Source organism: Choloepus didactylus, chromosome 15, assembly GCF_015220235.1.
Source record: "Choloepus didactylus isolate mChoDid1 chromosome 15, mChoDid1.pri, whole genome shotgun sequence".
In the NCBI taxonomy this organism is placed as follows: Eukaryota; Metazoa; Chordata; class Mammalia; order Pilosa; family Megalonychidae; genus Choloepus; species Choloepus didactylus.
In genome coordinates, this window is record NC_051321.1 from 73,648,902 (window position 1) to 73,669,027 (window position 20,126).

Here is a 20,126-nt window from a genome sequence, read left to right on the forward strand (position 1 = left end):
AGAACAGAAGGCTTTCTAAAAAGGGCTCCTCTGTAGAAATTAGAATGAGGAATATAAGATGCTGGGTATATCTTAAATGCAAATGAGTCAGAATTTGGATTTACAAAGCATACTGAAGCAGGGATACATCAACAAAATGATGATAGTTTGGAGCATACAAATAGCAAGGTTACTGGAATTCTAGAATCCTGACAACTGGCATAGCTGCCAAGTTCAGCCCCCAGTCTAGATTAGACCTGTGGATCTCCAAACGTGGACCCCCAGACCCATGGCATCAGCATCACTTGGGAGCTTGTTAGCAATGCAGATCCTCAAGCCCTTCTCCAGATGCCCTGACTCAGCAGCTCTGGGGGTGAAGCCCAGCAGTCTGTGGTTTGACCAGCCATCCATGCTCCAAAGATCCTTTTCCTTAATCATGTCCAATCAGTCTGACTCAACAGATCCGGGAAGTAAGGAGCTTAAATGGGTTACTTTTTCTTAAGTTCCTCAGGTGTATTCCTCTGGGTTAAGATCCACTACCCTGTCGGGCTCCTCAATCCCAGCTTCTTGTTGGAATTACTCGGAGAACCTTAAAACACACAGTACTCAAGACTCCCCAGGTGATTCTAATGCCGTGCCCAGGTTACTTTAGCATCTATGAGGATTCACCTGGAGGGCTTGTTAATTCAGAGACTCTTCAGTCCTTGCCCAGAGTGTCCGAATCTCTAGTCCTGGGTTTGGACCTGAGGATGTACATTTCTAAGAGCTCCCAGGTGCTGCTGTTGGCCTACAGACCACACTGAGTAACACTGCTCTGGGAGCAATATGTTTACTTTTTAGATACTTTGGGCTGACACAGCCAATTTTCCTCTATTCCTCCTTTGAATTCCTATAATATTGTTCTTTATCATGAAGACAGATTATCAACATCTTAAGGGTAGGATCTGGGTTTTCCCTATCTTTGTGTAGCAACTAGGAATCCGTTGAGTTGCACACAGTAGGTGTTAAGTTGAAAAAATGCAGTAGCATCTCAGAGAAGCTCTCTGGTGTTTATATTCTCCCTGCATGATCTCCTAGCCGGGTCTATCCCACAGGGCCCTGATTTTATTGAAAAGAATCAAGGCATCTATTTTTTTGAAGATGATGCTAAGGTAAATATGTGTCCAGCCCTAGAGATTTAGGTTGCTTGTGGAGGCTGTTCCAATAATACCCCAGATGAAGAACAGCCATCTGGAGAGGTTTTGGCATCTATGAACACCTACTGTTGAATTCATTCCTTGAAGACATTCGTTTTCGGATGTTATTTCCAATTTGGCATATAACAGAGCCGTGCAAGTCAATGAGGATTTAGAATCTCTGCTACCTACGGAAGACAACTTATTTAAAGCATGTTCCTGACAAAGCAATATCAAAGGAACACAATTGGAAATCTCATAGAGGGAAATAATTTCTCCCCCAGGAGTTTCAGCTCCAGCACCTACTGGAATGGCAATCAGCATCCTGAAATACATCCAGACTTTTAGCATTCTACTTTACTGGGACTTCCTTCCTCTGAGCCCAATCACAGGAACAGAATTTAATGAGTTCATTTTTCTTGCCAGACTACAGAATTCGCTCTCCCTCTGAGGTACAAAGTGCCACTGCCTTTTTACACACACAAGAAACTCAGGTGAAGAGTAGAGCCCATAATCTCTAAAATTATACTATTTCAAGATGGCCTAAGAGTAATAACATGGGTTATTTAACTCGTATAAAACAGATCAAGAAGCCCAAAAGTGGGCAAGTGAAAAGGGGGGAGGGAGTAGTTTAGAGATGAGTTATAGAAATGTTATTAACTCATTTAAAAAAAAAATGGAAAAAAAAAAAAGCTGAAACAGAGCCCAGACTTCAATTAGAGATATGAAGGAAGCAGATCTGGGTAAGACTAGGGCAAATTGGGCCAAAGGGTAATGGTTGAAACTGACTATGTTCAAACTTCAACTCCCATGTGAGACCAAAGGAGGAGATATGTATTTGGCGTAGGATCTCTATTTTCTAAACAATATAACTTCTACAGTCAGTTTGTTCAAACACTTTATTACACGGAACTTTGAAAAGGAAGTGAGCTATGGTAGGTCTGTACAGATTCAAATGAAATAGTAACACATCCTAAAGTAATTTGGGTGGAGAATAAAAATATATATTCAAGGCGCCCCTGAAGAGCTGGGGGAGGATGCAGAGGTGCTGGACTTCCTCACCTGGGTTGTTGCTGATGTTCTCACAAACACTGGGGACTGACGGCTTGATGTGCTGAGCCCTCTGTCTTGAGAGTGGCCCCTATGAAGCTTGTTGCTGCAAGGAGAGGCTTAACCTGCTTATAATTTGCCTAAGAGTCTCCCCGAGTGCCTCTCTGTTGCTCAGATGTGGCCCTCTCTCTCTCTCTCTCTCTCTCTCTCTCTCTAGGTAAGCCACTTTGGCAGGTGACCTCACTGCCCTCCCCCCTACATGGGACCTGACTTCCAGGGGTGTAAATCTCTCTGGCAACACAGGCTATGACACCCAGGGATGAATCTGGACTTGGAATCATGGGATTGAGAACATCTTCTTGACCAAAAAGGGGATGCGAAATGAAAAGAAATAAAGCTTCAGCAGCTGAGAGATTGCAAATGGAGTCGAGAGGTCACTCTGGTGGACATTCTTACGTGCTGTATAGATAACACTTCTTAGGTTTTAATATATTGGAATAGCTAGAAGTAAATACCTGAAACTACCAAACTCCAACCCTCTGGCCTTGACTCTTGAAGATGACTGTATAACAATGTAGATTACAAGGGGTGACACCGTGACTGTGAAAACCCTGTGGATCACACTCCCTTTATCCAGCGTATGGATAGATGAGTAGAAAAATGGGGACAAAACCTAAATTAAAAATAGGGTGGGATGGGGGGGGGGTGATTTGGGTGTTCTTTTTTTATTTTTATTTTTTATTCTGATTCAGATTCTTTCTGGTGTAAGGAAAATGTTCAAAAATAGATTGGGGTTATGAAGGCACAGCTATAAGATGGTACTGTGAACAGCTGATTGTATACTATGGATGACTGTATGGTATGTGAATATCTCAATAAAACTGAATTTAAAACAAAACAAAACAAAATGTTAAAAAAAAAATGGACCAAGATACTTTTATTCTTAATTTCCTTTTTTACCTGGGAGTACCAGTAAAATTCTGTTAGGAAGTCACTTTGCCTTTTTTTTTTTTTTTTCTTCAGAGGACCAAAGCAAAGAGGAAGCCCCATTTAGTATTTGATCTGATTGGAAGGACTATTCAACAACAACAAAAAAGGTGTAACTGTACTGGCTAGACAAATTTATTGCTTGAGAGGCAGCAGAGTACCACAGTGAGCAGGGACTGCCTGGGACTCAAAGCCTGGCTCTGCCACATACCGTATGACTCTCAGCAAGTTACTTATCTTCTCCAGGCCTCAGTTTCCCCATCTGTAAACTGGGAGGATGAGCTGAGTTAATGTCATATTTTATACACATGCATATACATATGTACATATATATGCATATGTGTATAATTTGAACACATCTGGCTTTAATCTGGTTAGAAGAATACATTTTCTCTTAGAGAGCTCCCCCATCACCTCTGCCCGACCCCTCTCTTCTAAAGACACGAAGCCCCAAGAGGGGAAGCCACAATTTCTCTTTTCCTTTTCTTTAGTTTATTTTTTAAACAAAACCATTGACTCTAAGGAGGGTTTACTTGGAAGGCTTCAGAGGTGAAGGCTGGACCTCCCTTCTGGGTTTGGAGCAGGTGACCCCTGGGGCTCTCACCTTGGGCTCTGTGGCTGAAAAAAAACTGAGCCGCCCCCAGGGGAGGGGGAGTGGGGAGCTCATGCTCACAGAGGCTGAGTCGAGCCAAGGTCTCCTTTTAGTAATGCAACCTGAGCCTACCCACCTCCACCCACCGCTCACTGCCCATCTGAAGATGAGGCAATGGGGCTTTTCCATTCTACTTAACGTTACAGTCATCCAGCAAATTCCAGAGCTGTCCTCTAGAGGGAGCCAGAGACCTTTTCCTTCCAAGCAGAAAGGCCATTTTAACAGCGGTAAGGGAGGGAACAGGGGTCGGGCCCTGAGGAAGATCCGGCCGGGGTCCCTTTTGTGCTTTTCTTCCTACCAAGGCCTTAAACATGTTTAAATTTAACTGGGGGATGGCAAAAGGTTTACCTTTTGACGATGTACAAATGATTTCTTTAGCATCCATCCAAGCAAGTTATTTACTTCTTTAGTTATAGAATTGAACCATTGGTCTTTCTCCTAAAAATCAGTCAACTTTGTTAAGCACCCATTGTGTGCAGGTGTCCTGAACCCTCTACCAGAAGACTCACCTCTGGAGCAATGGGGTCCAACAGAACTTTCTGTGATGATGGAAACGCACTATACCTGCCCCATCCAATATGGTAGCCCTCAGCCATGTGGGGCTAGTGAGCCCCTGAAATGAGGCTAGCGTGACTGAGGAACTGAGTTTTTAAATTTTACTTAATTTTAATTCATTCACATTTAAATGGCCACATGTGGCCTGTGGCTACCATCTTGGACAGCACAGCCTAGACTCTAGAGCTACTGGAGTGTGGCATTACCAGGAAGCTTGCAGAAATGCAGAATCTCGGATCATACCCCAGACCTCCTGCGTCAGACCCTGTGTGCTCACATCTCCTGGTGCTCCGTATAGATAGCGAAGTTTAGGAAGCACTCTTCTAGGAAGGAACTAATTCAACATTAATAGGGAAGATACATACAAGTGGTTCTCATCTTTACTGCAAATGGAAAGCAACTGGGAAGTCCTAAAAAGTGCTGACCCCAGGTCCCATGTAATTGAGCGTAGGTTTGGCCTGGATATGAGGAACTATAAAAGCTCTCCGGGGGATTCTAACGTGCAGCCAAATCTGAGAGCCACCACAGCATATCCCAGGTCAGTGGTTCTAAAAACCAAGCCAGCATCAGAACCATCAAGAGCACTTGTGGAAACACAGAATGCCGGATCCCACTTCCCAGAGTTTTTGATGCAGTGGGTCTGGGATGGGGCCTGGGAATCTACATTTCTAAAAATTCCCAGGTAGTGCTGAGGCTGGTCTAGAAACCCTACTTTGAGAACTACTGGCTTAGTAATTTCAAATGCACGGGCTCTAGAATCACACTGACCAGGATGATTCCTGTATCCACTGATCACCACCTGGGAAAGTTACCTAATTCCTGAACCTCAGTGTCCCACATATAAAATTGGACTGCGAGTATTTACTTCTTGGGTTGCCGTGAATATTAACTGAGATGAGGAACACAGGGTCTAGCTCTTAATAAGCAATCAGCATTGGGTAATTATTATCATTAAAAGAAGATTCATGTATTCATTCAACAAGCACAAACTATTATAAAGCAGACACTAACTAGACACCAGGGGCCCAGAAAAACCAGGCGGCCCTGATCCCTGCTGTAGTGGAGTTTGCTTCCAAATATGATAGTACAAAGCAGAACTATTTTTTACAGCTCTTACAGCACTGATCATAAAAGCAAAGGGTGACAAAGGTCAGTGTAGGATTCGTCCCAACTAGGAGAATGGGAAAGTTTCTGAAAGGAGACAGTTAGAGCCCTGCCTTCCAGGTGAGCAGGATTTCAATCAGCAAGGTGGGAGAGCCTTTTCCCAGAACAGGCACAAGGAACGCAGCAGCAGGGCACATGTGCTCAGAGGCGACCAATGGCCTGGTGGAGCGGGAGCCGGGAGCTCGGGCCGACAAGAGGCTGCCTCCACTCTGGCCAAACTGCACCGATGCCAGGAAAATAAAACCAGCCTAAAGCTTCCACTCTTGTTTATTCTTATTGAATGCAGAGATGCCGTCATGCAACATCCAGGTATTAATCAAAGGCCTGTGACTCTCATCACATGGCTCTGGGGCAAATGGTCTCCAGAGGGGATGGAAAATGGAGAGAGCCCCAAGACTTCAGCCAAGCCCCCAAAGAGGATGGAGAACCACTAAAAGGGGAAAATGGTATTCTGACCTCCACACACTGCACTCCTTTTACCTCATTTGGCACCCTGCTCGTTTAAGAAACTTAAAAAAAAAAAAAAAACAAGCATGATTTTGAAGGAAAGAAGGCTTTTAAGCAGGGGATATGCAGCCCTAACCCTGAAGTTGCTGCAGCTGCACAGGAAGGGGTGCACAGGCCTCCACGCGACCTGCTTAAGAACGACAGGTAACAGGCAAGTCTGTCTAGGAATTCACTTGTTCCCATGCAAAGAAGAAAAATCACTGCAAGGGGAGAGAAGCACCCCAAGCTCCAGAGAGGATCTTCCCCCGAGTGTCCTGGAAAAATACCATGAGGCAAGGCTGGGGTGGGCCTTGAATGTCCCCTAAAGCTCTTGGACTTTCTACCCTTGGTTTTGCAAAGCCACCAGTAGATCTAAACAGGAGCACAGATTCCAGCTCCAACTCTTCCTGACTTTGGCCAAGCTGCTTAACCCCTCTGAGCCTCTTTAGCAAAACGGGAATAATAATAATGAAATCTATTATGGTAGACAGGATAATGACCCCCCCCCCCAAAAAAAAAGAAAAAAGATGTCCATGTGCTAATTCCCAGAACCTGTGACTATGTTAGGTTACACAGCAAAGTGGACCTAAAGTTGCTAATCAGATGGCCTCCAGATAAAGAGATTATTCTGGATTATTCAGGTGCGCCCAATGTAACCACAAAGGTCCTTAAAAGTGGAAAACAGAAGCAGAAGAGGAGAGTCAGAGAGAGACGTGAGGACAAAATCAAGGTTGGAGCAATCATCACCGGCTTTGACGATGGAGGAAGGGACCACAAGCCAAGGAGTACAGGCAGCCCCAAGAAGCTGGAAACAGCAAGGAAACTGATTCTTCCCTGGAGCCTCCCAAAAGGAACACAGCCTGGCTGCCAGCTTGATCTCAGCCTAGTGAGACCAGTGTCAGATTTCCAACCTCCAGGATACAGGATAGTAAATGTGTGTCGTTTTAAGCCATTGAGCACATGGTCATCTATTACTGCAGCCACAGGAAACTAATACACCCACTTTGCAGGGATAGGAGGACAATACCTGGTACAGCCTCATGGGAAAGGGGCGACTGCCACCCTCCCTGCATGGCTTCTCTTCACTCAGACATGCTCCCACCCTGCCTGTGTACACCCCACTATGAGTAAGAGCAACTCGAGCCCCACTCTCCTATATCCTTCCACCTACCCCAGCTCTCTCTTCTCCAAGCTCCCACAGCCCTTACAGCCCGTACAGCACAATTTCGTTAATTATACCCTGAGTGGTGTTACCTGCTGTTGCTGCATGTGTGTTTATTTTGGTTCCAAGCCTAGATTAAAACCTTGGTCTGGAACAGGAACTAAGTTTTGTCCTTTTTTTGTTGTTTTTAAGGATCTGTACTTTTTTTTCTTTAACTCCTGTTTTTATCACCTTTTTGACCCATAAGGGGACTGACCGGGAATATAATATGATTCAGGATAGCTGCTTATGAATTTTGAAGTTTCCCTGTGTTGGGGGCACTAACCCATTTCCTCTTTTCTAACAGAGTTTGCTGATGGTTCATATGTTGGAAAATTTTAAGTCTAAGGCAGTCTCGAGGACCAGGTTTGCAGTTTTCTAACTATGGTGCCAATGTCCACAGCTCCTTACCACACCCCAATTTCATCAGTTAGAGAAGAAGGGACGACGTGGGGAATCAGAGTAAAACTAGGAAAGAGGATGGCCAGGCCTGAGCCCCTCTTATCCCAGTGCCCCACACAGTAGGCGCTCAATAAAAACCAGTTAGATGACCAGCTGGCGAGTGCCTTATTGTTCTTTGCCTATTCTTTCCTTTTTAATCCCACTAAATGTCTCTCAACAAAAGCATAAGTACAAGGAGGCCCAGCCCTTTGACCCACCTTGGAGATCCAGCCCCTAAAAGAGCCAGCCAGCCAGCCACGAGAGTCCTCCCCAGTAGGAAGTTACTCAAGTCTCAAACTAAGATGCATCTCTCATTTCAAGGTACATTTATTTTAGTGAAGTAGGATAAAGATTTCTGTGAGAGAAACGAAAATGAATAAGTTGGTGTGTGGGAACAGGAATTAAAATAAGCAGCGACATGCTGTCTGCCGAGGTAGATGTCCTCACATCCCACCGGCTTGGGTTTGGTTCCATTCTGGCTTGTTTTCTCCTTTGGTGCTTTAAAATATCATGGGAAGTAGAGTGAACAGGGCTGGGGATGGAATTGGCTTCCGTTCAAGAAGCTCTCACTGGGCACGCGGTGCTCTGTTGGCACTCCCCACGGCAGCCCTTAAAGTGGGTGCTTTTATCATCCATGTCGTCATGGTGAGAAAACAGAGCCTGGGACAGGAAACTTTGTCCAAAGTGACCCGTGAGCAAGTGGCTGAGCAAAGATGTGACTGGAGATGGCCACGCCCAGAGTTGGTCCCCGAGGGAGGAGGTACCCAATCTGCCGGCAGATCCCCAAACTGCTAAGGAACATGGGACATAGGAAGCACTGCGCGGGCTCGATGTGCCTCCCAGCAATTCTAGAAACTGACGTGGGCCAGGAGGAACGGGGAAGACAAGAGGAGAACATTGGAAGGTGTGTTCTTCAGAAGAGATGAGTGATGCCGACACGCGGGAGGAAATCAGCTCAGTCAGTCCTTCTCAGCCCAGTCCCCCAAACCAAAAACCATTCAACAATAAGGACAGAGGCAGAAGAGTGGAGTAAGAGTATAGACTTGCAGTCAGACACTGGGGTAAATCGCCCCTTCCATGTCCACAGAGCTATTTGACTTTGGACAAGAGACTTACCCTCTCTGAGCCTCAGTTTCCTCATCTGTAAAATGGGGAAAATAATTCCTACCTTGTAGGTTTGCTCTCAGGAGTAAGTGAGTTCATTTATGCTTAGAAAAGTATCCAGCTTGTAGTAATACCTGTATATTAGCTCTTATTAAGTTGAATGCATTAAGATGGTCTACATCCAAAAGTAAGTTTCTCTATATAATATGCAGTCATATATTAACAATAATATACCAAGCATGGTGTTCTAGATCATACTGGTTGTGCTCTGGGGAAGGTAAGGTAGGGGCCCTGGTGTTTATTCCATTTTTTTTATCCCCCACAGAGCCAGGTATAGCACACCCCTCTAGCCTCAGCAGGGCTCAGGGAGATTGTGCAGGAGAACTGGAATAGATTTCAGCTTCCTGGATCTTGTCCCACACCTCAACCAGTAAAGGCAGCACATTTTCATCTTCCAAGAGAAGAGGAGCACTCCTGAAATGCCCATTTAATGATACTATTCCTTTTACTTTATAAACAACACTTCATGGGAATGTTCATTTTATCTCTGGCAACTCATCAGTAAATAATTGTTTCTCAAAGTAATAATCCATGTATTAGATCAGACACAGGGATCTCTGAAATATTTTTATGCTGACTTCTCTTCCATAACAGGTAGATCAGTTTGGGATCCCAGGGGCCTTAGTTACCAAAGAACCAAAAATATTTCATTAAAAGGTACCTTTTCCTACAAGAAGAGAAACATTATTTATTACTACTTTATTGCCCAAAAGTTATTGGTCCATGTTTCCTGCTTCCGTAGCACTTATGCCTTCAAGCATACTACATAACTTATTTCTTAGGCTCATTCTTTCTTGCTCCCTCCTCCCAGTGCAATGTAAGAGGGCAGGACTTTGTCTATTTTACTTGTTTCCGTCACCTCGATTAGCGCCTGGCACACAGAAGGTGCTCAATAAATAATGTTAAATTAATAAGTCAAATCAAGTTTCAGATCATATTTCTTTTGAAGAGCAACCATAGTTGATGCAAAGATGTATTCATTAGAAACTCAGTTTAATCTCATCTATTTCCTTTTCTTTTCTCTCTCTTCCCCTTTCTGTTTGGTCCAATAGATTTTTCACTAGATCAGATCACATCTCTAAAAATCAGGATCAAATCATTGATAAAAAGGTACGGATTTAAAAGCATCCAGGTTCTCTTGACACAGAGACGTTAGGGACCATTCTGCTCACCATAAGGAGACTTGGCTCCCTCCACACCTCTCTCTGGGGCAGGCCCTGCTCACTGAGAAGAAGCTCTATTCTCTACCACAGGCAGGAAGGGGCCTCTTTCAATTATCCATGATCACAGGGGATGGAGAGACAATGGACAACCAGCAAGAAATACAGACCCATAAAGTGAGAGGCCTGGAAGGTCATTTAATCCAAACCTCCCATTCTTTAGACAGGAAAACTGAGGTCCAGAAAAGCAAAGTGGGCATCCGAGTGCACAGAGTAATTACAGCAGAGCCAGGACAAGGAGGCAGCTCCCCTCCCTCCTGCACCTGCTTGGTGTTTTGTTTGGGGTATATGTGTGCGTGCGTGCACACAGGCACGTGTTTGAACTCTTAGGGATAGTTTGTTTTAGAAAGAGCCCCAGTGAATAGCCCATCCACAATTTTGATTCAGGGATATTGCTGACGATTCCACTAACTTCCCAGTCCTTCCCCAAGGCGGATGATCACTTTGCTTTTCTGGACCTCAGTTTTCCCATCTAAAGAATGGGAGGTTTGGATTAAATGACCTTCCAGGCCTCACATTTTATGGGTCTGTATTTCTTGCTGGTTTTCCATTGTCTCTTAGATCCCAAATCTCCCATTAATGACACAAGTCAGAGAGTTCTGAGCTGAAAGAGACCATCTAGCCTCACCTTTATTTTACAAATGAAAAACCAGTAAGCTGAGTGGAGAAAAGGAATTCCTCAAAGGCACAAAGCCAGTTAACAGCTATGCTAAGGCAGCAGAGGACCCTAACACCCATGGGCAGCACACATCCTCCTGCACACTGCTCTCCGGGGCCTCAGGGGGCACATTCAGGTTACACTCATTTATTAGATTTGTGTGTGGCTTTAACAGTCTCATCACACTGTCTAGAAAATCCAATCTAAGCAAACAGTTCTGAGATCCAGACAAGAATGTTTCCACTGAGCAAGTGAATATAGTTCTGTGAAAACCACTGGAAAATAGAAGCCTTTAGGGTATGGATGTGTGTGTGACTATCATATATATTATACAGAATGGATACTTATATTTTTTTTAATTCTCCACTCTAGGTGCATGACCAATTCACAGTACTAGCAAGGACACTGAGACGGATTGATAGAAGTGTATCTTGAGACAACATTTTTGGAAAGTTATCCATCAATATCTGAACAAACAGAAATCCAGCAATTCCTATTCCAAGAACCTGAAACTATCTAAAGAAATAGAATTGTATAGATACATGAATGAGGGAGTGTTTTAAACCACTGTTTATAGCAGCAGAAAAAGGACAAAGAAAACAATTAGGGGGTCCATCATCAAGGTTATGGCTGAATAAACTGTGCTGTGAACAAATTATGAAATTTTATGCTGCTATTATAAAATGAATTATGGAGCCAAAGGGATGCCCATAATGTATGAGTAAGAACAGCAAATTGCAGTGTAATGTGATTCATTTGATACAATTTTCTGTACAAAAGCTACCACCTGTAAGACAATTACATGCGCACACCCGCACTGTTTGTGGTAGAACGTGGATGAAAGAAAAATGTGGACACTGTTAACACTGGTCATCTCAGGAAGAAAGCAGCAAGGGCTGCGGGGGAAGAGCTGATTAACATTTTCTTTATGCATTTTTTGAACGTTTTCACTGATTACAATACGTATACAGTACTTTGAGAGGAAAAATAAGTTGAACAAAAAATCCAAAAGTAAAGATGCAAAGAATCCACAAATAGGCCTCCAAGTCCTTTTTTAGCCTCCCTTCCTCCCCAGCAGACCCGATGGCAGCGGGAACACACTGACTTCAGGGAGAAACATAATCAGCACGGCCAAGAGGACCTGACTCTGTCTTGCTAAGACCCGGGCTGGCACAACCATCCTCCCTGAGCCAGTTACTTTTCCCACCAAACCGACATAGTCCCGATTGCAGGAAGTGACGTTCTGAGCCTGGCACTAGCGGGCCGTCTCCCCTTAACACAGAAGGGAGCTTCTGTAAGGTAAGCGGTGACTCCAGAAGCTCTGCCTCACCCTTCCCCATACAGGAGCTCAACCGTTAATAGACCAGGCAGGACCCAATCTTTATAAAACCAAGGAGCAGGGAGAAGCTATCTTTGGCAGGCAGGCCTTCTGGGGCAGCTGAACCAGCCACTTGGAAAGCAGCCTCGTCCCCACGGGCTTCTGGGCCCAGGCCTGACTCCAGGTTCCTGAATGAAAAGTGATGGAACCATGAAAACCGAGGTCCTGGCGTGACAGCAATGACCTCTGGGCTTCAACAATGACAGAGCTGCACTGCCTGAGGCACTAACTGTGCAAGTCCTTCTGGACTGGTGCTCCAAAGAAAACCGTCACTAGCAACTTCCAAAATGCCAAGAGAGTCGGTCACATGAATGCACAGAACTTTCTTTCTGTAGGGACAGCCCCGCCCTCTGATCCACTCTAGATGCTCTATTTCAGCCATGTAAGGAATAAGGAGAAGACAGATTGACTTACCAAGCCAGCTTCTGTTTAAGTATACAGACACAAACACTGGGGGGACTGTGAAGAAATCTACTACAGAGTTCACTTCCAGCCAGAACCACAGCTTATCGTTGGCTGCAATAAACTGGGAAAAAGAAGAAAGGAGAGAGAAAGGGGGGGGGGGGGGGGGATGAGAAACTTAATGCTAGCATCAAATCTATAGCACTCTTTTGCCTTAAGGGTATATTTTGGCTTTTCATGGGAGTCCAGAGGAAGATGTTATGTCCTTCTCAGATCTACACCAATCACATGCTACTTTAATCTTAGAATTCTGATACACAGCCTATACTAGAGAGTGACTGTATGTATGCAATGCTAGCCTTGGAGAAAGATTAGGCAGTGTATTTTTCTGTGGCTTCCAATAGCATCATGGGGAAAGTCGAGTGATCTCACTTTTATTAGAGTCTCTAATGTAAATATAACTATATATAAAGCACTGTACACACATTCTTTCTCTCTCTGTCTCTCACACACACACATACCCTGTAATCTGCATTCTTCATTAACAGGGTCTATTACAAATCCCCCAAGCCCCAAATTCTGCCAATCTACATCTCTGATTCTACTCTTCCAACTGCCCTTTCAGTGCTTGGCTAAATATAACTTTAAGAGTAGGAGGTTTGTTTTTTATTCTATTTAATTTTTAAGGGAACAATGCATTCAGTGAATAGAGGGTGAGAAACGTCAGTGAATGTGTAATTCTCTCCCTTGAAACAAAACTAACATGCATTCCAGGCGATGCCTAAGGAAAGGACTCTCTCACAGCCTGAAAACCAGAATGCAGGTTTGTTTCCAGAAAACATGGACCCTGCCTGGACTGCAAGAGCAGATGCCGATGGGGGTGGAGGAAGGGGGTGACCTCTCGTGCCTCATCGTGATACTCACAACATCTCAAACATCTCAAACTTACCCGCAAGCCAAAGTAGAGAAGGAAGAACACGTTGAAAGCCATGTCGATCTGTAACGTGAAATCTTTGTAGAAATTCTGGCAGGATTCTATTGGGCTGTTAGACAGGAAGAAAAAAAAAAAGCAAGAGGTAAATGAAAAGCATTGTCAAGGCTTCCACGATGCTGAGAAGTGGTGGTGCTTGAGGTAGAGGACAAAATGAACGTGTGTAAAATAAAAACATTTACTCTTTCTAACCCCTGTGATAATCAAGCAAGCATTGCCAAGGGGACTTTCCATTCAACCGTTCGGGCTTTTGACTTTCATTTGTTGTTTTCGTTTTGTTTTGTTTTGCAATTATATATACATATATATTATTATCATCATTCAACAGTTAAGACTCTAAAGAGGATCATGCAGATATCTTAGAGGAAGGACAAGCAGGAAAAACCACCAAACTCCATAAATTCATATTAACCCTTAAAGAACTGACTTCTTTCTTTTAAGGGACCCTACCAAGGCTCAAAGCAGCCCCTTCCAAGCTCCAGCACATTGGTAAGAGAGCCCATTTTTAATTCACAATGGCTGTGTTTTGGACCTTTTGAAAGCAATTAGTTGATTTAAAAAGGGCCCAGAAGCATCTCAAAGCAGCTGTGCAGGAGAGGATCCTGCTTGATGTTCTGGCTAGACTTTATGTGCAGCACTCTAACCTGGGGAAAGCAGCTCAGCCCAACTGGCAAAATTCAAGACCACTAAACCAAAATATGGAGGAATCTGAAGCAGTACTCTAAGGGTTAATTCACCTTTTTTGTTTGTTTTTTGGCATGCAGGTTAATTGGCTTTGTGTGAGTCAAGCAGCCAGTGCAAACCCTCAGCACACTCTACTTTGTTCTCAAGTAGGCAGTTCCAAACTACTATACAAACTGGTATATGGCTTCCAGATGCTTTCCTGCATCAGTACTGATCAGGGGATCAGCTTGTGAAAGCCCCCAAGGTTTGGGCTGTGTGGGAAGCAGGAAAGTCTCATAAGCACCTCACAGCTGTGAATGAAAATTCACAGGATACCGTTATCAGTAAGCAAATGTTAATACTGAGGCCAGGGACATAAAGGTGAGGTAGGGGAAAGGGGAGGGAGTTTGGAGAGAGCAAAATACTTTCCCCAAATGGGTAACAACATGGACCCCTGGAACCAAGAGAAAATAGCCTGAGAAGTGAAGAATAGAGGATTTCCCAGTAGCACCACTTTGGAAATCGCTGTATGCAATACCAGTTAGTATAGTTGTACTTCTGTAAGGACAATGCTTGTTTGGTCAACAGGCAGGAATCTGTGCAGTACAGGGATGTGGGGCCCATATTGAGACATGGTAGGTCTGTAAGACTCTCTTGCATATCAGGTTACATGCACCGGATCTATCCATTCTTCATCTCTAACGCAAGTCACAACATGCCCTTTGTCATGTCCCAAATCACAAAGATGTGGAAAAACCTCCATCTGAGCCTTAAGAGGAAATTACATTTGCATTTACAGACTAAGCAGACTGAACAAAACACAAACACTGAAAAACAGTTTTTTTTCATAAAGGAAATGACAACTGCAGGTTTTCGCTAAGGTGAGGAAATGAGAGGAAATACAGCATGGAATTCAGTTAGTCAGGCCTGAATGCTAAAAGAAGGCAGAAACAACAAAAAAACTAAACATCATGGCCTACACTGCTCTTTGCTCACTCTCCTACACAGCTACCATAATTTAGGTGAAAAAAGGAAAATCCAGGCCTAGAATTAATAAGTGGCACTTCTGTAGTACCGAGGCCACAGAGGCAATTTGTTTTGTTTCAAGAATCAGATCCACAAGGTCCAAAAGGCATCAGAGATCCTAGCACTCTAGTTGTAGCAAAAGGAAGTATGTGGACTAGGTTGACCAGAAATTCACTATAGAGTCCAAGGTGTAAGGAGACAAAACATCTCTATATTTTGGAAGCCACTGGTATAATGTTCCATGGAGAATAAATGGTGTGTGTGTGTGTGTGTGTGTAAAAGAGACTGTGCAAGTGTGGGGAGATTTGTAGGTAAGCATGCACTCATGTGTTCACTTGTACCTGCCATGACTTAGCAGTGCGTTGTAAGTCGGTATTAATCAAGACTGATGTGTACAAGATCAAGGACACAGGGAGAAGGCCTTAGTCCCCAAGTCAATCATGGAAAAACCACTATCACTTCACCAGGGCCAAACAATAACTCTACTGTTGCCCTCACAAGAGTTATTGGTGGCATATTTTGGGGTACCATGTGTTCCCTAGCTCCTATTAATTTCGTGGCCTCTGTGGTTAATTCGGTGGTAACCTTGCAATACATCCAGCCAAAAAAGTATTTTCTAGGCTATGGAAGAGAATGGAATTGTGGGGACAGTGATGTTAGCTTGATGTCCTTGAGGACGTAGTCCAACATATGTGGAAGCAGATGTTCAAAGGATCATAAGGAACCAGACTGTAGCAATTTCTTTCCGTTGTCCCTTCCCTTCCTGGTCATTTCTGCTTCTCAGCTCCTGGATTACCCATACCCAAAGGCAACAATGGAGGGCTTTCAGCTAGAGGATACGAAATTGAAAAATATGCCTCAACACCCCTCTTTTACAGAGAAAAATAGTTTGAAACCATTAAGTCTTTTTCTCTAATCCCTCCTTCAAAAATTTAGAACCTATTTAATCAGCATTTCATTTCGTTCCTTGAGTTGAAACATTAAAGGAACTAAAGTATGCTGTCTGTGTTGCAGGTGATGGCTTGTCCTCTGGCTAAAGCTCACCAACAGTACAAGCTCACCAATAAGGCAGGGGTGGGGAGGAAAGCAGGAGACTCTGGGACAAAAAGAAGGCCGGGCCTTGTCACCCAGTGAGTTTTCAGGAAGACTGTTTTCTATCCTTTTTAGCTCTTTCCTGCTTTCATGAGAGCCCTAGTTTTCTCAAGTGGAAAGAGAACTGTTTATCAGCATCCCCTCTGAGATAAATCCTACAAGTGCCTTTAGTCCCTGGACTCACACGATCAGAGGCCAGAGTACAGAATCCAAAGCCCCAGCATGTCATTCCCCAAATGGAGACAACCTATGGAGAAGTCCATTGATCTTATGAAAATGAGAATACATATTCAACAACAAAAGGGATGGCCACATCAACTGGGATTTATTTCCTCCCCTAAGGGAATTTATCTTAATGATTAATGGTCATTACCGGATAGAGAATGAAATATACACTTCCATCTTCTTGTGTAACGTAAGTTTCCCTACATCCAGATACACAGAGGTCTCAAGAGCTAGAAAGAACATTTTTTTTTTAACTACAAAGTATAGTGACTCTGGATTACACAATTTGTATTGCCTTTCTGATAAGAATAGGCCTTATATGGACATATGTTGCCAATAGAAAAAAAAAAATGGTGTTTTAAGAACTGAAAGGGGGCACTAGTTCTGACCCTAGTAGTAGAAAAACTGACTTTCACTAAATTGTTCTAGGTTGACTAGTAACTAGAGACACAAGATACTTGGAAAGCCTACCTTTATATTAATTCCTAGCCTCCGAAGTCCATGGGTATCAAGTGTGATATTAAAACCTTAAGCAAAGTTAGTGTTTCGCCCAGGACTCCACAACCAGGTCAGTTTCAAAAGAATCTCAATAAAGAGGAGTATCTTCTAGAGAAAATATTGACTGTAGGCCAGAGGGTGAAATTGAAATTCCCATTTCCTCTTGACCATCAAGTAAGCATCTTCTCCAATAGATTTCTGTATATAGGGAAACAACACTCACCAAAGTGGGGAATATAGCTCTTTCTTCATTTCTTCATCTATTTAACAATATAATATCCAATGAAAACCCTTGAGCAGGAAGATTCTGCAGTCCTTACTAAAGACCGACTTAAAAACTCAACTTTCCAAAGCACACGGTAACCCGGGTTTCCTCTCAGATGGCAAGAAGCGAAAGACAAAATCTCACGTCCAGCAGTAATTCCCCTGGATTATCTGTGTCATCTCCAAGAGGGAAGTAACTGGCTTCTCTTCTCAGCCTCTAAACTTCCCCAGTATCTCCTGAAGCCTGTGTTCCAATTTCTCCGACTCGGGCTGCCCAGCCCTCTGAAGACAGTCCTTTAGGGCAGCGTTTACTCCAACTCCAGCAGGCACCTGGAGGCCTTGTTAAAACACCAGATCCCACCCCCCACCCCCTGAGCTTCTGATTTAATAGGTTTGGGGTGTGGACCTGAAAATTTGCATTTCTAACCATTTCCCAGGTGATGCTGATGCTACTCATCCAGGGCCCCCCACGCTGAGATCCCCTGCTCCAGAACTTTCTCCCAACTGCACCCTAATCGCAGGTGTTGCTGCTTGAGGAGATTCCCATTCAAACCTGAACAGAGAGGCTGAAGCACTTGAGCCAGCCCCCAGCTAACCAGCTACACAGCATTTAACTAATTGCTGAGATCAAGGGGTTGAACAGATATTTTCAGTTTCACATGTGATTTTCAGTTTCACATGTGAACAATAGAAAAAAAAATTAAGAAGATACAGGGAAGTAATTACCATGCCACCGTGCAAGCTTCACCGGTGACTTTCCAATTAACAATCGCAGAGGGCCAGCTGAGCAGATTTTTAGTTTAAGATGAAAAGGAAAAATAATGAAGTACAGATTGAGGCGGTGATGGGGACTTTCATTTACAAGTTTTAAAGAAATGTTAAGCAGCTTAGGAGCAACAACAACAGAAATCCAAGATGCTTTAATAAATAACCACATGAGAGAGAAGCGACTGGATAAAGAACAACACAGATCTTTTGAAATAATTTCCAACATTCAAATTCATCTCACTCCTGGAGCTAGTCCCTTTTTAAGTTGCATGGGAACCCCCTCAATTCCCACCAGGATTAGGGACCACCAGAGTTCAAGCCCATAACCCCTCATACATGAATCGAGAAAATAAGCTTCATGATTCCAGACCTTCTCCTAGTCTCCCTTCTGCAGTGTGGCCAGATTAATTTAATTAAAAGGCATCATTCATCCATCATCATAGCTCCCTCCTGCCTCTTACATCAAATCTGAGGCCGGTTGAGAAGAAACTCCAAAATCTAACCTCGCCCACACCTCCAACTTTATTTTCTACTCTGCCAGTCCAAACTGTAGGCTGCCATGCAGCTGCCTTCACTATTTCACAGTGGGTACTCCCAATTCTAAATCTTTGCTTTTGCTGGGGCCCTTTGCCATGCTCCCCACTCTTTGGGTTCAAATGTCATCCTTCCAGGCTTGGCTCGGCAAATTATCCATGTTCTGCCTGACCTCTCCCTTCTCTGAATTCCTATGGTATCAGGAGCAAGGAATTCTTACCTGTTTCATAATGCTGATTCTTATTCAATCCAGTAAAATAATACCTGGCTATTGTATAGGCCTTCCACATTTACAGATACTCTCCCATTTGATCCTGACAACATGACTATAAATTAGATATTTTGTTATTACCCTCACCTGCCCAAGGTCAGGTAGCTATGTGGTGGAGTTGGGACAGAGACCCACTATCCTTTCTGCTCCCCTGATAGAATGCAACCTCCTTGGAGAGGAAGCAGCAGCATAACACATAGTATCTGCTCCGAGCTTATGCAAAAAGAGTGGTAGAGTCTAAACTACCATAGAAAATATTCTAGGACAATTCAGAGGAAGCTGACACATTGGACCTGTATTTAACTTTGCTCTGTCCAGGCTGTCATATGGGATGTCACTAATCTCCAGAAGTCCTCCCTGGAACCCTGGTGGTAGCAGCAGTGTGGAGACTGGCCCAGTCTGCTGAGGGGAAGTTATTCTGCCTAAAGAGAAATGACTCCTAGTTATCCCTCTGCTTAAAAATGGATTACCCTCAGGTGTCCCATTTTCTCACATCCTCTCTCATACTAGAAGAACAAGAAAGAACATACTGTGACTGAAAATATTTAGATACTTTGAATACTTATAATTCTTGTCTAGACAATTGATAAGCTTTGCATACCATTCCAATGAATCAAAATACAGAAAAAATATATCATACAGACATGTATTCTCTGGAGCATATCTACTACCAAGAGGGGGTAGATCTACATGATTTGAAGCTTTCCTTGTAATGTCTGGATATACCAGCTAAACTAAATGCCTTGGTTATCCTGCTTACAAAATGGCAATAAAGGCACCTAATAAACAGAATGTTATGAGACCAATTAATTTTAAAAGGGAGGCAAGTCTTTGCAATGAACTCCAAATAAGAAATCAACATCATTCATAAAATTTCAGGTCTCAGAAACATAACCTGTAAGCTAATAATAGACATATTGCTAATGATATGATATTAATTAATCATTGAGAAAGCAATCAACTAAGGAATATGTAGAACATTGTCTAATTAGGCACGTCACGAATGTCTCCAAGATGCCACGTTGAAACCTTTCTATCTTTTTCCTTTTCTTAGGGCTCACATTTTAATGGCAGTTCAGAGCCATGCACTTAAGAGTTTATCTTTCCCATATTGGTGCTTTTGGTGTTTATACTGGGTAGGGGGTGTATTCAACAAGTTGTGTGGCTTTGATTAGTTTTACCAAACAAGCCAGCCTCTTCTTTTGCCTGGCATTATAACTTTACCCCAGAACATCTTGGGGTCATCACCTTCTATGACACTGTTATCCTTGACAGGCTTGTG

At 43.4% G+C, this 20,126-nt stretch overlaps 1 protein-coding gene across 39 annotated transcripts in view; it reads right to left on the reverse strand.

Moving 5' to 3' along the window:
* The window catches only part of KCNMA1 (potassium calcium-activated channel subfamily M alpha 1), a 769,155-nt gene that overhangs the window by 311,486 nt on the left and 437,543 nt on the right, over window positions 1-20,126 (reverse strand). For all 39 annotated transcript variants that reach the window (XM_037803851.1, XM_037803850.1, XM_037803849.1 and 36 more), the window contains exons 4-5: window positions 13,462-13,555; window positions 12,525-12,636 (exon numbers count right to left, since the gene is read on the reverse strand). In XM_037803851.1, the coding sequence (XP_037659779.1) occupies window positions 12,525-12,636; window positions 13,462-13,555 (206 nt within the window). The remainder of the gene's footprint in view (window positions 1-12,524; window positions 12,637-13,461; window positions 13,556-20,126) is intronic.